Here is a 20,727-nt window from a genome sequence, read left to right as displayed (position 1 = left end):
CTGTGAGCCTCAAGGCAATTGTGCTTATTATTTCCCTATATTCATTACCCAAACCCTCTCTACCCCCGACAAAACACCTACTATTGGAGATACATCGAATTTTCCCAAACTGATTTTGAAAAGTTACACTTTTTAACAATACGTAGCCTAAGTACGCTGATACCAACCTAATATGACATTTTCTAGGGAATTCCGTTTTCTAATCCCAAGGTTTCCTTGTTGAGAACCCTCCCGCGTATGCGGATTAGGGAGCCAGGGAAGACTGTTTCATTGATTAGAAAATCAACTTTCACAGTTCTTTTCCTGAGCCATTACTCTGTCCTGTACTGTATGGATACTTAATGGGAACGAATGAGAGGAAATGAACTTTCCGCTGAATTCCTAATTATTCCATGGTCTTCAAAGAAGGATACTCTTGAGCGTAGCTAAACTGAGAAGCGGGAAATGCCAACCCCTCTAACGGCAGGCAGGCGGATCGCCAAAACCGAAGCCCAGTTAAGACCGGGGACTGAAATAGACCACAGAAGTGTAAGTGAAAAGAGTGCCCTTCCCAGGAAGCGAAACCTCACCACCCAAGCTAACGCGCGCCACTAGCACAGCGCCGGCGAAAGCTGCGCGCGGACACAGACCCCAGCCGGGTCGTCCCCGCGTCCCGGAGCGCCCTCTCGCGCCCCCGCGCGCCGGACCGGGGAGGCAAATCTCGCGCGCTCCCTCCGCTCCCGCGGGCTCGGGGCGCGGCCACCGGAGCGCGGGGGGGGGGGGCGGGGTTGGCAAAGGGGGCGCGCGCGAGCGCGCGCGCGGGGCCGCGGGCAGGGGGGCGGGGCGGCAGAGCTCGGCGGCTGGGCCTGGAGGACAGCGGCGGCGGTGGTGACGAGCGGCTACGACAGCGGCGTTGAGAAGCTGTGCGGGACGCGGGCGCCAAGAAGGGGGGAGCGCAGAGGTAACGCAGTACGGAACAGGCGGACGGGGAGTGGGCGCGGGTCGGCTAGACCCGAAGGCGAGTGGCAGAGGACGCTTGCCCCGGGCGCCGCCGCCGCTCCCTGAGCGGAGGGGGCGGGGCGCCCGCGTCCCTGGAGGTGGCGCCTTTTGTCTGCCTTCCCCGGCCGCTCCGCCCCCCCCAACCCCTCCCCCCCTGCGACCTAGCCCCCTGCCCCTTGAGCTGAAGCCTCCTCCGGGGCCCTCTGGCACGCGCGCTCCCGCCCTTGTTTTGTTTGGACTAGGGGAAGGTGGGGGAGCTCTTCCCTGATCGAGGGCCCTGCGTCCCAGTGCGCCTGCGCTGGCGTCCTCTCGCCCGCTCCGATTGGCTGAGAGTTTGCGCATGCTCCGGAGCCCCGCGGTGGACCCCCCCCCGACGTCCGCCCCCGCCCTCCCCTTCACCCCACTCCCTCGGCGGTTTTCCGGGCCGGTTCGAAAGATGCCGGCGGCGGTGACTGGCTGCGGCGGTCCCGCCCCCCCGGGTTCTCCGCCCCTGCCGCCGCCGCCGCCGCCATTACGGAGCTCCCAGCGGTGAGTGCGCGGGGCGTTGGTGCCCACGGTCCGCCACTTCTTGGCTCGCGCGGGCGGGCGCTGCCCGAATCGCGGCGTGGGCCTCCCAGCGTGCCTTCCGCAGCGTGAGCCCGAGCTGTCAGCCGGTGTCCTCGGTGTCCGCCGCCGCTGAGCCCGCCCTCCTTGGCCTCGCAGTCTTCATCTTAGCTCCGCTCTCCCCCGCCTTGTGCTCGCGCAGCACACCGGCCGCTCCCTGCCTTTGTCTCTGCTGGTCTTTGCCCAGTCTCTCGGCGGTCTGGGCGCGCTGTCAGCTGTTGGCGTCCCTGAAAAGCCTTTTGCTGTTGCTGCCGCTGCCGCTGCCGCTGCCGCTGCGACGCGGGCCTAAGCTTTCGTTTTCCCTTATGGCTTTCCTAGAGCTTGTTGCTCACCGCTCCTTAGACGGTGTGGTTCTAGTTAACAAAGTCCAACTTGTGACTAGGAGCGTTTGTATAGAGATGGAGGCAGGAGTGGTCGAGTGAGAGCCCGGTTTCTGAGTTTTGATACCGAATTGACTACTGTGATGGAGAACGAGTCACAACTTTTTTGAGGGTGTGCGCTCCCCTGCACAAAGGACTGCGCAAGGTGAACCTTACCGCCCTCTCCGCATAGACATTTTCTCTCTGTGGTTTCTTATGCTTCCTGACTTTTCGTTACATTGAAAAATGAAAATTAGTTAGAAATATATCCAGGAATTCGCCTGGGACTTTACTGACAAGCCGGCTTGTCTTAGAGTGAAGTTAGACGTGACTAGTTTAATTTTGGAAGATAGATTTGTTTCATCTGGAAAGGCATAAACCTGTTCAGAGCTTTTAAAGTTTTTATTGCTCTTTCCAAAAGTCTAGTGTAACGTATTTCAAAGCAGAAGTAATATTTTAGAGGATATTGTTGGCTTTCTCTCTAAGCTTAATTGGAAGATTGAAGACGGCAAGTTGGAGCAAGTGTCCTGAACTCTTATTCGTGTTTAGATGAAAATCCTAACTCTTCAGCCAGTTAGGTTATGCTTATCTTGTGAGGATTCCTGTAGTGTCCTTAGCGTCTATGCCCAAGACAGACACTAATTAAGTAATACTGAATTACTTGGTTTATTGAAATGTGAAAGAAGTTGCCAGCAAATTATAGGCATGCTTTTTGTGACATTACCAGTGAAGTCTGAATATAATGAAAGACATTAGATTGGGAACAATTTGTTGTATTCAGCGCATAGCTAATGACATTATATTGCAGACATTTTATGGTAAAATATGAAATAATTGTATTTTTCCTAAAATGCATGTTTTCAAGGATATCATTAAACTGAAATATATTGTTAAACTTTCGCTTATTTTTCTAGTGCTTTCTCTTCATGTAGAGAAGGTAAATTAAAACTCAGCAATTATGGACTTTGTACTTTTACAACCTTTTCTCCATTGCTTGCATTTAAACAACTTAGCATTTCCCTTGACAAAAGCAAATCTTTATATTATTCATATGACATTAAATTTAAAATGCAAAAACAGATTGATGATCACAGGAAGACCACATAAACCACAGGTAAACTGAGATTGATTTGGGCACATATAAGAATCCTGGTGAAAAACTTATTAAGTTTCATTACTTCATTCTTTCACTTAACAAATATTTGTTGAGCACCAATTCCGTGCCTGCTATGTTTCTTAGGCCCCAAGTATACAGTAGTAAACCAGCCAGATTAGAGCCGTGCCAGAAAACAAGTATGGCAGCTTAAAAGTCTGATCACTCAGAACTCCAGCAACAAAAGTTAAAGTAATGGGTACATGTGGTGGTGGTGGGTTTGTTTTTTTTTGTTTTTTTTTTTAATCTCTTTGCCTTTTCTAGGCACATGGAGATTCCCAGGCTTGGGGTCCAATTGGAGCTCTAGTCGCCGGCCTACGCCAGAGCCACAGCAACGTGGGATCTGAGCCGAGTCTGCGACCTACACCACAGCTCATGGCAACGCCGGATCCTTAACCCATTGAGCAAGGCCAGGGATGGAACCTGCAACCTCATGGTTCCTATTCAGATTCATTAACCACTGAGCCACGACAGGGACTCCCTGGGTACGTGTGTTGTTAAGGCAGTGTTAATTAACCATCTATATAGTTTTGTTACCTCAGTAATGAATGGTGAACTTATGAAATAACTCATTAACCAACCTGTTATAAAGAAAGTGTTGTAGACTGAAGCTTCAAGTTTCATGACCTTTACTAAGGAAATTTAGTAATTTGTGTTTTGTTTCAGCAGGTTAAGAGCCTGACTAGTATCCACGAGGTTCGGGTTTGATCCATGGCCTCTCTCAGTGGGTTAAGGATCCAGTGTTGCTGTGAGCTGTGGTGTAGGTCGCAGATGCGGCTGGGATCCCTGGTTGCTGTGGCTGTGGTGTAGTCCAGCAGCTGCAGCTCCAATTCAAGCCCTAGCCTGGGAACTTCCATATGCTGCAGGTGTGGCCTTTGGGGGGAAAAAAAAATTCAGAGCTAAAGCAAACATTTCTTAATGTTTATATTAAATTTTAAAGTTTAGTTTTATTTTTTAAATGTTCTTTACACATACTGAATATAGTAATAAGTATTATTAGATGTAGTCATTGTTTCAGCTTTTTTCCCTCAGTGTTTATCCAGCACCCATTATTTGCTGGGCATCATTCTAGGGACTGGGAATACAGTGACGAACTAACTAGTCCTAGCCCAGGTAGTGTTTACATTCCATTAGGAGAGACAGAAAAAACAAGTAAATAGAAATATATTGAATTACAGGTGGTATTAAATCCTGTAAAGAAATCTAAGAAAAATAGGAAGGATCAGGAGGGGAGGGCTTTCCGAGAACGGGACACTGAACAGAAACCTGATTGAAGTGTCTAGGGAAAGAATGTTGCAGTATGAGAGAACTCATGAACAAAGCGCTAGGACCAAAGGAAGGTCTGCGTGTTTAAGAATCAAGAGAGTAGAATGATGGGTGGAATCATAGATTATTCTTTTTTTTTTTTTGGTCTTTTCTAGGGTCGCACCCCCGGCATATGGAGGTTCCCAGGCTAGGGGTCTAATTGGAGCTGCAGTCGCCTGCCTACACCACAGCTACAGCAATGCTAAATCCGAGCCGCATCTGTGACCTACACCACAGCTCACGGCCACACCAGATCCTTAACCCACTGAGCGAGGCCAGGGATCAAACCCACAACCTCATGGCTCCTGGTCGGATTCGTTTCTGCTGAGCCGTGACGGGAACTCCAGGAAAATATTCTTTAAAGATACTCTGTAAATAAAGACTCCTCGAAGTTTCATTGACTTCACAGTACCCTTTTAAACCTAGGTAATACTATCTTGGGTTAAGAAGGGTGAATTCGGAGTTCCCGTTGTGGTTCAGTGGGACCTGACTAGTAGTATCCATGAGGATGCCGGTTTGCTCCCTGGCCTCACTCAGTGGGTTAAAGATCCTGCGTTGCTGTGGCTGTGGTGTAGGCTGGCAGCTGCAGCTCTGATTTGACCCCTAGCCTGGGAACTTCCATATGCTGCAGATACGACCCTAAAAGGCAAAAAAAAAGAGGGAGAGAGGGAGGAAGATAGATGAATTCATTAGCAGTATCACTTTACCAAGAATAACATGAAGTTTTACATCTGTATGGTATTTACATGTAAAAGGTATCACATTTGCCCTTTCTTTTTTTTTTTTTTTTTTTTTTTTGCTTCTTAGGGCCACACCCACAGCATGTGGAGATTCCCAGGCTAGGGGTTGAAGTGGAGCTACAGCTGCCAGCCTACGCCACAGCCACAGCAATGCCAGATCTGAGCCACATCTGTGCCTACACCACAGCTCACAGCAATGCCAGATCCTTAACTTAGTGAGCGAGGCCAGGGATTGAACCCAAAACCTCGTGTTTCCTAGTTGGATTCATTTCTGCTGCGCCACGACGGCAACTCCAGAGTTGTCTTTTTTTTTTTTTTTAATCAAGGAAATATGTTACTATGTAAGTGCTAGTTAGATGAGTGAACAGGTTTATATATTAAAATTATTCCCAAGTAGAATTGTAGCTTTCACAAATCAAAATAATGCCGTTAAACCCAACTTTTCACAGATCAGAAAACAACTATTTTTATGTCTATTTTATAGTTCTTAAAGTGAATTGCTATATGAGCATTTTAAGCAGTTTTGCAACAGTTAAGTTTTAAATATTCATGGATATTCCTAATATACTCTTGAGAATTATACTGTCTTGAACTCTTTCAGCTGCCTTTCACTGCACCTGATTGGTAGTTCTCAAGTTTGGCACTGCTCTTGGTGTTCTCATAAAAAGATTTTCCCTGTAAATGTGAAAGCACCTTGTCTGGAGCTTGAAACTATTACCTACAAATTGAAAGCCCTTAAATTTCTATACAGGACTAGAGCTTAAAGTAGAAGTTGAATAGCTAGTCTACCCTTTCCCAGCTCTTCGTTAATGTTCAGAGATCTAAATGCTTAACTGGTCATATTATGTTTTGGAAGAAGTTTTATTATAAAATGTCATTGAGTCTGAGATGAGATGGGGGTGGGGCTGAAGGTGTTAATGATCACCTAAATTTGAGTGACTACATGGGATTTATTTTTGAATATTTAATTTTATTCTGTGCTAGTTTTGCTTAACATTAACTATATGACAAATAAGGTCTTAGAAGCATACTGACTCTCTTGGGTGATGGTCTGAATTTTCTTTTCGGAGTCTGGAGGCTCTTAGACTGTCATGTTCTTCAGTATTTTTGCCCTTCTGTTACTTCTCTGAGGGAGATAGAGTTAAGGTTACAGTTAAGTTTCCTGACCCCTTTGAAAACACTAACAATAGCTTTCTCTCTTTAGTAAACTGATCTTTGAGTAAACATTAACTAAAACTCTTCCCTGGTCTCCCTCTTCTTTTCTTTCTAAGATCCTGATAGGAGCCAGAGGGGATGGGGTTAGGTTCCTTAGGAGCTTTCTTGTCCTTGTTGCCTTGTTCATGTGGAAGGTGCAACAGCTGCTGTGGCTTGTGCATTTGTCCTAGTCGCTGCTTTCATAGTCTATATTTTGATAGTGATTTTATCTTTCCGAATGATAACTGCCGAAGGCATCTGTCACTTAACTGTAAGTTTTATAGTGAAAAATTTCCCCCTTTGGATGTATATTAAATTTAGACATTTTAGTTTAGTTTTGTTTTCTGTTAATCTTCACTCCAGGTCTTTTCTGTGCTTTAGGTTGATTCTTCACCACACTGAAACCATTAGGAAAAATCCTTGTGATTAACAGCAGAGGCTTCAGAGTGTAACCTGTACTCGGGCCTAGAAATTATTTTAAATGGCGACTGATACGTCTCAAGGTGACCTCGTCCATCCTAAGGCACTCCCACTTATAGTAGGAGCTCAGCTGATCCACGCGGACAAGTTAGGTGAGGTAGGGGCTGACACATTCTTGAAGCTCACTCTTGGATCAGTCCCTGACTTCAGGCCCTGCTGGGTCCTTCTTGGTACCTGTTCCTTCCTCTACTTTGGGGAGTCTGGGTTGTAAATCTGAAAAAATCAAGTAGATACAAAGTTCTTTTCATCTTTCCTTTCCCCTCAAATTCCTGAGAAAACCTCCAACCTTCTAAATTTATTCCAAATCAAGCATAATACTTGCTTCCATTTGAACTCTAGCAAAAATGAAATACTTTGAAAAGTACTTCTTAAAAATCATATTTCATCTCGAAAAACGTGTTAAAAGTAATTTGCATCAGATCCTGGAGTCGACTTGAAGAATTCTTCTGAAATCCAGTTAGGCCCCTTGAGAAAGAGAGAAAAGAGAAGTTTTTTTTTACATGTATAATTATGGCTGTTTCTTTTCTTAGAAGGTAGAAGATAACACCATGCCGATTCGTAGAGCTGTGAATTCTACCCGGGAGACTCCTCCCAAGAGCAAGCTCGCTGAAGGGGAGGAACAAAAACCAGGTAAAGTAAAGCAGGAGACAACATAAAAAGGCAAAAGTTTCTGCTTCAGTTTGGAGTTTCCTGTAAATTCCCTTGAACTTAGTTGTTCTTTTTTCATGCCTAAGTGTTTGGAAAGAACATTTAGAGAAGTGGTATATCATTTCCAGACCATGTGGGCAAAGAAAGAATTTCATCTTGTCTCTAAAGATTTTTTCGAAGGTGAAAATTTCATGTTCTTGGAATTCAGAACAGAAAGATAGCTGGAGAAGACAGGAACTGTGGAGGAGTAGCTTCAGGGTGTACAGTGTCTTGGGCTGATCCTCTGGAGGAATGGAGGGCTTGGGCCTACAAGATGGGCGGTGAAAGGCTCACATAGAAATCATCAGGAGGCCGTAAGGGAACAAAAGGGTGATCAAAACAGTGGTTTATAACTTTGGTGTTGGAGGCGAGAAGATTGGTCAGACAGAGGCAGGAACATAGGAACTCAAGAGAAAGGTAGAACCATCCGCCTGGATCATTCGTGCTCCTTTATGGCATTGATCACCACTTCTTGAGGTGGGACTGCTTTTCTTATTCTTCTCATGACCTTTTTCTTTCTTTTCTTGTCCTTTCCCCCTTTCTCTCTTGCCTTTTATGTCAGGTTTGCCAGGGAGCGCATGGTGCTGTCCCTGTCACGGCTGTTATAACCAAATATTTGCTGACCAGCACATACCATGAATAAAGTAATACATGCACCCTGGTTGCTTTTATCCGTGGCGCACGAAGGATATACTCTTTTCTAGCTGAGCCTGGAGTTTGTCTCAGAATCCTCAGATGAATACCATAAGTAGTTTGGGTACTGTGGCCTAAGGCAGTGAGGAGACATGGGAATTAGCATATTAAAAAAGTAATAGGTGCTGGTGTGCTATGATAGGTTATTTGTCCAGCACTAAGATTAACCACTTGATAGCACATCATGATCCACATTTATCTAACAGCCAGCTGGAGCTACTGAATCACTAATAACATGAGTTTTCCGGATATTCTAGCATGTTCAGGTGTAACAATTTATACAAGACCAACCGATATTTCACAAGTTGTGTTTTTTTATCTTATCTCTGTCCATTATAGTGTTTTGTACATGGAAATAATTGGATGCTCATAAATTTTATAAATCCACAAAGGCAGACACAATAGTTTAATGAGTTGGAAACAGTATCTTACAGGTAATACATATTCATGTTTGAGCGACTGAATCTTTATTGAACCATAAGCTATCAAGGGAAAATAATGTGGAATTAAACATATAGCCTTGTTGTTGCAGTAGAACTCAATAAACAGTCTCAGCTTTTCAGTTTTTTTAGAATAAGGCGATGTAAAAATAAGTAACATGACTAACTAGATGTTCTTACACAACCAATTAGGTCAGCCAGTTAGGTCACATGGGTGAGGCGAGGAACAGTAATAGATGCATCATGATTAAAAAAAAAAAAAATGGAGTTCGCTGATGGCTTAACAGGTGAGGATCCAGCATTGGCACTGCTGTGGCTCAGGTCACTGTTGTGGCATGGGTTCAGTCCCTGGCCCAGGAACTTCTGCATGCTGCAGGTGGGGCCAAAAACCCCACAAAAACATCTTGTAGTCATGTATATCACTACTTACCATTGCTAAAATGAAGTTGTAGCCTTAATGTTTGCAAAACGGTTCTAGAAGCAGAAGAGGCCAGAGGAGGATGGGAATCATAGTACAAGTCCTGGCCCACAGATTTCCCCTAAACCTGAGCAGTTTATGTGATGCTCATAATAGCTTTTGTGAGGTAAGGGTACTAAGACATGGAGATATCAAAGAACTTGCCCTAAGATATCAAGCTATATGGTTATAAAGTCTGAACTTGAATACAGATATATCTGGCTCTGAATTTAGTTTGGCTGAACATACATGGGAGTTTTTTTTTTTTTTTTTTTTTAACTTAAATGCAAATCTGCCCTTAAAAAAAGGGAGTTCCCCTTGTGGCTCAGACGGTAACAAACCTGAGTAGCATCCATGAGGACAGGGGTTGGATCCCTGGCCTTGCCCAGTGGTTTAAGGATCTAGTGTTGCTGTGAGCTGTGGTTAGGTTGCAGACCTGCAGACTGCCTTGCTGTGGCTATGGTGTAGGCCAGCAGCTATAGCCCTGATTAGACCCCTAGCATGGAAACTTCCATATGCCGTGGGTGTGGCCCTTAAAAAAAAAAACAAAGCTGGTTGGAGAGTGTAATCTAGGATGATTTACAAATGGTAGTTGACTATCCTGAAATTTATGGTTTAGAATTTCAGTTTGTTGAGAAACTAGAATTCCTTTAGCATTGTATGTATGTGGTTTGGCTATAAGAAGGAAGTAGCATTTTAAAAAATTCTCATGTTTATATGACCACCTCAAAGAGGTCGTCTTTGTGCCAGTAATGTGTTCTCATAATTTGAATGACCAGACTCTTCAAGCATATGCTTTTTTTTTGTCTCATTTTGGCTACCAAAGTCCTTTAAAGTCCCTGCTTAACCATTTATTTCCTGGGGTTCTGTGTTTTATAGTGGTTGCTCCAAGAGACCCACTGAAAAAAGACACAGACAAGCAACTATAGACTTTAGTATCCCCTCTCATATTTCTGCACTTGTTCCAATCATTTCCCTTAGAAAATACATGTTAATTTTCTACTACTTACTCCCTTACTAAGTTATGTCTGTTAAATTATGAAACGAATGAGTCTCATCAGTGGTATAGAGTAGAACAATCAAGAGATTTGATTTGGGTTGAAATGAGTTTCCCTTTCTGTGTAACTTTCCTGTCCATCTCCTTTTCTCACCTAATGGTCTGGGTCATCGACCCCCCCATGGGCAATTTGAGTGACATAGAAGGAAGAAAACTGCACTCGTGGTCATTTGTTCATTTTAGAACCCAGCTGTTAATTGGCACCTTGGGCTTTTCTATTTAAAGAGAAACTTTCACCCTTTTGTTGACTCTGGCTGTAATGTATTTACTTGATGCAGTTACTACTCACCTAATCTTTTTTTAGAACCAGATGTAAGTTCAGAGGAATCTGTCTCCACTGTAGAAGAACAAGAGAATGAAACTCCACCTGCTACATCTAGTGAGGCAGAGCAGCCAAAGGGGGAACCTGAGAATGAAGAGAAGGAAGAAAACAAGCCTTCTGAGGAAACCAAAAAGGAGTAAGGACTTAATGCCTTCTTGCTACTTATAATGGAAGAGTATGTAAAAGGACCATAGAGCAGACTTTTTAAGTTTTATAACATTGATTTTTTGCTCGATATGTGCTATTCGGATTTGCTTTTTTTAGAATTGTTTTTGAAATAGGCTTACAATGTAGAATGGCCTATTAGAATTTGTAGTAGTTATCAGAACAATGGTTTGAATAATTCAGAATTCATTCCTTTTGGCTTTAAATGTGTTCTTGTGCTTAGAGTTCATTGTGGGAGGGTCTGCTATTGCAAGCATTGACATAATTTCAGTAAGAAATGAAACATGACTATAAAAATCTGATCTGGAAGATACTTCACCATTTTATTCTTCCCTCTGTGTCAAGGGTGAGTTACTTGTGCATGCTTACATTAGAAAGCATTGGTCTCTATCAAGGCATTGCTAAAGTCACCTAAAACTCTGTATATTTGATGAAGTATCCAGTTAGAGGGTGATTGTGAGAATCTGAAAGCGTAATCTGCTATCGATAGTCTGTACAATGTGATAGTGATTCTTTTTCAATTAAACTTTTTTTTTTTTTTCAGATGGTAGCATTCTTTCTGTTCATAATTGGTGAGAATGGTTAGGTACTACTTTTTAAATAAAAGAATAACTTAGAACTCTACCTTCTAGGTGTAACCCTGAGGGCATCTTTCATCCCAGTTTCATAGATACATGTAGGGTCTGTGGAATTTTGTATTTTAGATGTGTGGAGTCTTATTATTACTTAGAATAAAATTTATATATAATGCTTTATGGCTCACAAAATTGTTTTTATAAACATGGTCTCATGGTTTCTTGTTGCACCTTATAAAGTATTTGGTTTTATATTACTGTTTTACAGCTGAAGAGACTAAGACCCAGGTCACTTGCTAAGATGACATAGCTGTTAAATGTTGGAGCTAAGACTTAAACCTGGGTTTTCTGACTTCAGAGCTTGAGCTCTTTGCACTGTACTAAATTGTATCTGTTTCAGTTGTTATTAGAATACATTTAAAAATTTCCTTTATGTACTTGACCCTTCATACCAGTGCTAATTTATATGACTCCTCCTGAACCTGAGAGAAAACATCTTTTCAGTTCATTTTATAGTACCCAGTTTAATGGGGTTTTTTTTTAAGTATTTTATTTTGTAAAATTTTCCTTATTTTATGTATAACTTTAATTTGGAAATGAATTAAAACATTAATTTTTTTTAATCCCTCTCTGGTCTTTTCTTCTTTCTGACTTTATACTTCTTTCTGAAGAGTTTATCTTGCATAATAACAATTCTTTGTTTTAAAGTGAGAAAGATCAGTCTAAAGAAAAGGAGAAGAAAGTGAAAAAAACAATACCTTCCTGGGCTACCCTTTCTGCCAGCCAGCTAGCCAGGGCCCAGAAACAAACACCGATGGCTTCCTCCCCACGTCCCAAGATGGATGCAATCCTAACTGAGGCCATTAAGGCAAGTTTTTATTTCAAGCAGTTCATCTTAGATTTATTCTGTTTGTCTTTTGCTTACTTGAAAATGGCATAGTCCTGTGCAGACATCAGAGATTTTGCTCTGCTTCCTAAGAGATTTAAATAGAAGAAAGCCATGGCTAGATTTATGTTTTTATAATATTATCACATTTGGTGAGCACTGTTAATTTTTTTAAAAACTCTAATTTACTATAGCAAGTATTTTTAACTTATCTTTAGATTTTTTTTCACTCAGTTTAAGTGTAGCTTTTCTTTGAAGGCTGAACGTGTTAATTCAACAAACAGTTGAGGACTAGCTTCTCTGATCAAGCAGCCGTACTAGTGATATAGCACAGAATAAGGCAAACAGGGTCCTTCCCCTTTTGAGATCTAACTGACCCAGGGTAACTGAATAACATTGAGGAAATTTTTGTTTTAAAAGAGTACCATCTTCAGATTCATTTTCAAAACTTAGTGTCTCATGTTAGTAGTTGGTTATTTTTCACACCTAAACAATAGAAAACCCTTTTAGAAACCTTACTGCTTTGCTTCATATCACCTAGTCATTCTAGAATACTTGCAAAAACTGTCCTCCTTCCATAGCTTTATAACTTTACTATAATTCATTGACTTTCATTAGCTCGTGTGATCATTAGGTACTGTTTTCTTATTTAAGGTTATCTTCTAATCTGACCTTGCCCTTTTTTTGTATAAATTTTTCTGATTAATTTTGCCATGTTTATTTCACATGAGCAGATGACAAGAGGAGTTAAAACAGAAGCCATAGACACTCATTTCAGGGACCCTATTGCTAGCATCTGAGTTAGAACTGGGGAGAGAAGGTTATAGATAAAGTTTAACCAGTGGTGGTGTACGTAGGAAGGAAGAGCCTGGTGGTCCTTCTTAGCCTGGTGGTGCTTCTTAGACAGCACTGACAAACTGGAAAAGAGTTTGCTTTCTGACCTCTCTCTGCACTCCTTCAAGAGTACTCTCAACTCATTGAGAAGACTTCCTTGGTCTAGGTAGCTTGACTATTGTGGATCTCTTTTCTTTGTGTAGCCTTTCTTCTAGGATTTCACTTTGTGACCACTCAGCTTAGGTTTGAAGGGGCAAGGTTACCGTGAGGATGGAGAAGGGACTAAATTTTTTAAAAATACTAGAACAAAAATATAAACACTATGGAGTTCCCATCGTGGCTCAGCAGTTAACAAATTCAACTAGGAACCATGAGGTTGCGGGTTCAATCCCTGGTCTCACTCAGTGGGTTAAGGATCCGGCGTTGCCGTGAGCTATGGTGTAGGTCGCAGATCTGGCGTGGCTGTGGCTTAGGCCAGCGGTTGTAGCTCTGATTTGACTCCTAGCCTGGGAACCTCCATATGCTGCAAGTGCGGCCCTAGAAAAGACAAAAAGATGGGACAGTATAAATAGGCCTAAAGAATAGTTGAAATATTATGCATATTTGTACAAATGAAATATATAATATACATGTGTGCATATATGTATATATATCATATGTAGTCCATGCATTTAACAAATTATAATTTCAGGCCACTGATACCATTTTCTGAATCTGAGAGAAGTCCTGATATATATTTTCATCTCATTATCAATTTGGTGGCGCCAAAGGATTGTTGTAGCATTAGAGTGTTCTTTTTTTGATTTTCTTTGCTTTGCATTTTCTTTTAAGACCAAGAGTAAACTTCAGTAGGTTACAATAAGTCAGAGACATTTACTTGAAGTGGGTGATCCATATTAACACAGTCCATATTAACTTGTGTTGCATGGTCTTTTCTGGTCCATCTGTCTGTGAGTTATTTTTGGTATATAAAATAATATTTAATCAAGCCTTTATCCAGTGATAATGGGTAAATCCTGTAGTCAGTGTATGAGACAATGGCTACACAAAATTGGAAGACTAGCCCATTAGCTAAATAACAAATGCTGCTGTGTGCCTCAAAATTTGGGGGGAAAAAAATTTGCTGCCTTTGTGACATGATGACCTGCTTGAGTCTTCCATGGGCATCAGTCAAATGGAATATAGATAAGTCGGATGGAAATGGAGGAGGGGACTTTAAATTGCAATTGAATACTCTCATTTTTATGCACAACTTCCCTTAAGGCTTTGCATCTGTAAACCCGGTTTTATGCCATTTATTCAGATTATTTTTGCTTATATTATCTGCTGACATTCATACAAAGCCTGTGGAGAACTATTGGTTTTGGTGTGCCAAAGTTCATTCCATAAAATGGGCCACATCTGTGAACCTACAAGCAATAGAAATACCTGCTTTAATTTCATGCTAAAGATCTGTCTTAATATAAAATAGAATTAAAATGGAAGGCGGTTCTTCATTAACACACAGAATGGTGTTCACATGTTGTATCTTCTCTTTGGCTGTTTTGAACAATTTAAATTTGTTGCAGAAATATTGTTAATTCTGTCTTTCTCCACAGCCATGATGAACTGAAGTTACCTGCAATGCTGTTCATTTCTCCCTGCCATTTTTTTCGTTCGTTAATCAAGTTCACTTCCAAAACCATTTATTTTGAAAACATATGTGTCAGAAAACACATAAAACACAGGTAGTTTAAATTAATGTGTATGGTTTGATAAATCTGTTTCCTAGGCATGCTTCCAGAAGAGTGGTGCGTCTGTGGTTGCTATTCGAAAATACATCATCCACAAGTACCCTTCTCTGGAGCTAGAGAGAAGGGGCTACCTCCTTAAACAAGCGCTGAAAAGAGAATTAAATAGAGGTGTTATTAAACAGGTATTAAACATTTGTTTGTAATATCATTTCAACATGTATTGGCTTTAAATCCATCTTTGGTAAATAATATCTAGGCTTTTAGTGCTTTGTGGGTTTGTTTGTTTATTTGTTAAAACAAGTTAACATGATGATGAAATGCTTACCCTTGACCTGGTTTTATAATCTTAGACTAGGTTTCAAAATCACTGGTGCCAGTTGTCTTTAATAAGATAACTATTCTAGAGAACCAAAGCAATATGACAGTATATAAATTTTTTTCTAGCTGTTTGTACTTTTAATTGGTTTTTCTTCAGGGGGTGCTTGTGCTTGGGATTATATAGTACTGAAGATGATAAGCAGGATTGAGGAATCCTATTAATGCAATAGCAGAAAAGATAATTGTTCTTGTCTTAAGTTTCTTAGTTTTAAAGCCTAACTTAAGTGGCTAAAGTGGTTATTATAAATTATCTTTGTAAATATGTTCACCTTTATTAGTATTTAAAACTATTAAAAGCTTTAGGGAGCATCAGATAAACTTGGGTAAATTGAGAATAATACTAAAACCAATATTGATTTCAGGCATAAATCCTAGTACTTCAAAACATTACTTAGAGTTTTGAAGATATATTGTACAACACAGGGAATATAGCTTTTTTTTTTTTTTTTTGCGTTTTAGGGCCACACTCATGTCATATGGAAGTTCCCAGGCGAAGGGTCTAATCAGAGCTACAGCTGCCGGCCTACACCAGAGCCACAGCAACACAGGATCCAAGCCACGCATGTGACCTACACCACAGCTCACAGCAATGCCAGATCCTTAACCCACGGAGTGAGGCCAGGGATCAAACCTGCATCCTCATGGATACTAGTCAGGTTCGTTAACCACTGAGCCATGATGGGAACTCCCTATAGCCGTTATTGAATAATAACTTTATTTATTTACTTTTTGGCCTCACCTGTGGCATGTGGAAGTTGCCAAGCCAAGGATCAAACCCTTGCCACAGCAGCAACCCTAGCCACTTCAGTGACATCACCGTATTCTTAACCCACTGTGCCTCAAGGGAACGCCAGTATTTTATTTTTAATTTTTTTAATGATTTTTATTTTTTCCATTATAGTTGGTTTACCATGTTCTGTCAGTTTTCTACTACCAATATTTTATAATAGCTTTAAATGGAGTATAACCTATGTCAGCATAGTTTATGTGCTAGTTTCATGTTTTTCTTTATGAAAATATAGTTTGTGACCTATTTTGCCTCACAGGCTGACCCTCAGTTTGATGCTTCAAGTTTATAGGCTGAAAGTGTTTCAGTTTGATTGCCGTATACAAGTAGTGTAAGTAAACTAAGGCGTGGAGGACTCAGGTTAATGAGAGGTTCTGTGACGGTGCCTAAATATGCAGAAGGACTTAACATACACCATCATGTGCAGAGTCTAAAATCATTAGATTACCTTTCCCAAACGAAGTAATAGTCTATAATGGGCAAACTGTAGGAAACATGGTCTGAGATTAACTAGGCTCTGAACTTGTGGCAAGGAGCTATCTTTCTTTTAAGATAGCGTTTTTCTCATTTTCTCCAAAAGATTGTGTCCCTTCCTTTTTTTTTTTTTTTTTTGCAAGCTTATAGTAGTCTATTTAATGTGGTAGCATACTAGCATTCTTTCCCAGTTTTGTAGATGAGGAAACAAGAGCTCAGAGGGTTTACAAGGTTGTCCAGTGTTGAACAGTTAGATTCAAATAGGATTTAATCCGAAATCTTTCAGCTCATCCATTGTTGTTTTGTCCTCTGAAGAGTTCAACAGCACTTTACATTAGTTCTTGCATCACCATGCTCTGTAATTTGCTTAGTCTACTATAAAGTTATTAATATGAGGCAGAATAATTTAAAAATACTGGTTATTGCAACTGAAGTTAATTTACTTTAGGTAAAAGGAAAAGGTGCTTCTGGGAGTTTTATTGTGGTCCAAAAATCAAGAAAAACACCTCAGAAATCCAGAAACAGAAAGGTAAGTCTATACCACAGTTTGATTTCGCACTGTAATAAAATTACTACTACCAAAAATACGATGTTTACTATGTGTTATTCACTGTGTGCACTATGCACAGTGCAGCCATTCTTCGAAGGCCTGGGGAAGGTTAGAGTTGATTTGCTTGTTGTCACTCAGTGAGTTAGTGAGTGGACTGGACAGTGTGCAGCTCCAGGCACTGCAGCCTAGAGCCTGTGTGCTTAACTGCCCTGTGTCGAACTACAGGTAGCTCCATGAGTTTTCCTGCTTTTTTGAAATATCTTTTAAACTAGAAGAGGCATACAGATACATTTTTACCCAGTATTAGACCCTAAAACCATGCCTCAAGCCAGTTTTTCTTCCATTTATGGAAGGTAGACAGTAACAAAGTGAAGTATGTAGTGTTTCCTCTGTCAGTAATTGAAATCTAACTGTTCTGCTGCATCTTTGTTTTAACAGCAATGAAGGTTTTTGTACTTTATAAAACTTTCAGACAACTTTCAAAGTGAACTTTTGTGCAGTGATGTTGGTGCTGCATGATCCTTTTCATTCTTGTTATTGAAGGCTAAGAATGAGTTAAGGCCTTTAATAACCTTTTAGTTTTTAAATATATTTTTAACTCTCCTAATTCAGAATTGTTATCTCAAAGAAGTTGCCACACAAATGACATTACACCAGTTGTGGTGTGATTTGTTTGTGCGAAAAAGGGATGGTTTTCTTTTGGTTGTAGTTGATTTGGCAATCAGCTTAGGAAAGCCCTTGAGTTGAATATAGAAGCAACTGAACAGAAAGCTCAGTATCCTGAAATGATGATAATTTTTGATAATTACATTTCAGAACAGGAGCTCTGCAGTGAATCCAGAACCACAAGTAAAATTGGAAGATATCCTCCCACTGGCCTTTACCCGCCTTTGTGAACCTAAAGAAGCTTCCTACAGTCTCATCAGGAAATATGTGTCTCAGTATTATCCTAAACTTAGAGTGGACATCAGGTATGAGCCATAGGCCTAGACTTTAAAACACAGATGTCTGTGTTATTTCCTCAGCCCAGCTTTCATGAGAAACAAAAATTAAATATTTAGTTAAGAATTGTTTTTAGCTGAGCTAGAATTAAAACCTTATTTGTGGGTTTTATTTTTTAGGTTCTATTTTCCTTTTCATACCTTCATATGTAATTTCTCTTGGAAACTCAAATATTCAGCATTAACTATGTCCTCTAAGCTGCTTATTATTTTTAAAAAAATTTTTTTTTGTCTTTTTGCCTTTTCTAGGACCGCTCCCATGGCATATGGAGGTTCCCAGGCTAGGGATCTAATCGGAGCTGTAGCCGCTGGCCTACACCAGAACCACAGCAACACAGGATCCAAGCCGCGTCTGCAAACTACACCACAGCTCACGGCAACGCCGGATCCTTAACCCACTGAGCAAGGCCAGGGATCGAACCTGCAACCTCATGGTTCTAGTTGGATTTGTTTCCACTGCACCACGACGGGGCACTCCTAGAAGACTCTGTAGACTTTAGATGTGATGATAGGGTGGGGAAAGCAGTCTTAAAAGAACTTTATGAGAAAATTTCACAGGGAGGAGTTGACATTCTTTTGGGGGATCTGAAAGAAGCCTGTGTCTGGATCTACACTAACAAGGGGTGAGAACTGGCCATGGAAGGCTTTGATGCTGGGTGGAGGCATTAAGATCTGACACCTGATCCGTTGAGTAACATGATGAAGGAGGCCTTTGTAGGTGTACTGATCTAATAGTGGTATGCACTATGAAAACAGAAAGCACAGTGCCCAGAAGGGAGGGCGTGGTGGCTTGTACTAAGGTTGTAGCAGTGATGAGAGAAGGGGCTGATGAGAGATGCTTTGAAGCCTTTGGTAAGTGTGCTTTTACCTGAAGAATGGAGTGAGTGATAGAACCCTGAGATTTCTAAAGGCCCACCACAAGGCATATGCTAGTATGATGATTGGTATTGCTGAGGAAACAAAAATGTTAAGGGAACCAATTTAGCTGGTAACTCATTCCTGGAGCATTTGAACCTTGGTTAAGAAGACGCTTCTCAGATTAGTTTTTTAATTTGACCAAAGAGTCTAAGTTTGCAATGTTTTATTTAAGCTATGTGATGCTCCATTGGACTCTAACTCAATAGATCAGCTAATAGAAAAATTGTTTGACAGTTAAATCATCCCTTCAGTCGTATTCCCAAAGGTCTATGCACATGCTTCAGCTCTGACTCTTATCACTCTCCTATAATTATTATGTAATGCATCATCTCTTATATTCCTTGATTTTAGTGACCAGATCTATGTGTTTATTCCTGCATAACCATAATAAATACTCAGTAAATATTTGCGGGATGAGTGACTTTGAGTGTGTTTTAGGTTATGGCATAAATTGTATTCATCCTGAATGGAATAATACTGGCTTAGAAATACTTTCATTCGGAGTTCCCGTCGTGGCGCAGTGGTTAACGAATCCGACTAGGAACCATAAGGTTGCGGGTTCGGTCCCTGCCCTTGCTCAGTGGGTTAATGATCCGGCGTTGCCGTGAGCTGTGGTGTAGGTCGCAGATGCGGCTCGGATCCCGCGTTGCTGTGGTTCTGGTGTAGGCCGGCGGCTACAGCTCCGATTCGACCCCTAGCCTGGGAACCTCCATATGCCTCAGGAGCGGCCAAAGAAATAGCCAAAAGACAAAAAAAAAAAGAAATACTTTCATTCAAGAATGTATACATGTATGTGTAACTGGGTCACCATGCTGTACATAGAAAAAAAAAAACTGTATTGGGGAAATAACAATTAAATAAATTTTTGGGAGTTCCCATCGTGGCGCAGTGGTTAATGAATCTGACTAGGAACCATGAGGTTGCGGGTTCGGTCCCTGCCCTTGCTCAGTGGGTGAACGATCCGGCGTTGCCATGAGCTGTGGTGTAGGTTGCAGACGCGGCTCGGATCCCGCGTTGCTGTGGCTCTGGCGTAGGCCGGTGACTACAGCTCCGATTCGACCCCTAGCCTGGGAACCTCCATATGCCGCGGGAGCGGCCCAAGAAATAGCAACAACAACAACAACAAAAAAGAGAAAAGACAAAAAAAAAAAGAAAAGAAAAAAAATAAATTTTTGGAGTTCCCGTCGTGGCGCAGTGGTTAACGAATCCAACTAGGAACCATGAGGTTTCAAGTTCGATCCCTGGCCTTGCTCAGTGGGTTGAGGATCTGGTGTTGCCATGAGCCGTGGTGTAGGTGGCAGACGCAGCTCGGATCCCGAGTTGCTGTGGCTGTGGTGTAGGCCAGCAGCCACAGATCTGATTTCACCCCTAGCCTGGGAACCTCCATATGCCGCTGGAGCGGCTCAAGAAATGGCAAAAAGACCAAAAAAAAAATTTAAAGAAATACTTTCATTGGTATTTGGGGGGTGATAGGGAGTTTCTTCACTTGGAGTGTCAGACAGTATGGTTTCTAACTTTAGCATCCTGTTAGAACATGGGATCCCCTGTCTCATCCTCCCCAAGCGTATGGATGATGTAATTACTAACCCTAGTGTCACCTCAGCCTGTTATGCTTACTGGTTAGATAAAAAGATTCAAAATTTCTTCTCCAAAGAAAGGTGTCAAAGCTCATGAAAGCACCTCAAGTGGTAGTAGCAGTTTGGCCCTCATCATTCTGTCCCTCACTGGGCTGCCAAGTTGTTGATCTTTTCATCTTAACAACTTACCAAGTAACTGGTTTCAAATAAGTCATGATTTTCTGCTCTTTGGGTGCCATTCTTTTTTTTTTTTTTTTTTTTCTGCTTTTTAGGCGTCTCACTCACAGCATATGGAAGTTCTCAGGCTAGGAGTCGAATTGTAGCTACAGCTGCTGGCCTACACCACAGCTCACGGCAACATCAGGTCCTTTACCCACTGGG

At 41.6% G+C, this 20,727-nt stretch overlaps 1 protein-coding gene across 7 annotated transcripts in view; it reads left to right on the top strand.

Moving 5' to 3' along the window:
- The first annotated feature begins 812 nt into the window (after nt 1-812).
- Nucleotides 813-20,727, top strand: part of HP1BP3 (heterochromatin protein 1 binding protein 3) — a 32,921-nt gene continuing 13,006 nt past the window's right edge. For 2 of the 7 annotated variants that reach the window (XM_047792273.1, XM_047792278.1), the window contains exons 1-8: nt 813-940; nt 6,714-6,909; nt 7,343-7,442; nt 10,451-10,604; nt 11,917-12,076; nt 14,700-14,843; nt 16,749-16,829; nt 17,667-17,821. In XM_047792273.1, the coding sequence (XP_047648229.1) occupies nt 6,814-6,909; nt 7,343-7,442; nt 10,451-10,604; nt 11,917-12,076; nt 14,700-14,843; nt 16,749-16,829; nt 17,667-17,821 (890 nt within the window). In that variant the 5' untranslated portion in view covers nt 813-940; nt 6,714-6,813. Of the gene's footprint in view, nt 941-1,363; nt 1,507-5,895; nt 6,604-6,713; nt 6,910-7,342; nt 7,443-10,450; nt 10,605-11,916; nt 12,077-14,699; nt 14,844-16,748; nt 16,830-17,666; nt 17,822-20,727 lie in introns of those variants that run through there. The other 5 variants (XM_047792275.1, XM_047792272.1, XM_047792274.1 and 2 more) reach the window with 5 other exon arrangements.

Source organism: Phacochoerus africanus, chromosome 8 (assembly GCF_016906955.1).
Source record: "Phacochoerus africanus isolate WHEZ1 chromosome 8, ROS_Pafr_v1, whole genome shotgun sequence".
In the NCBI taxonomy this organism is placed as follows: domain Eukaryota; kingdom Metazoa; phylum Chordata; class Mammalia; order Artiodactyla; family Suidae; genus Phacochoerus; species Phacochoerus africanus.
This window is presented reverse-complemented; position numbering and strand designations above follow the sequence as displayed.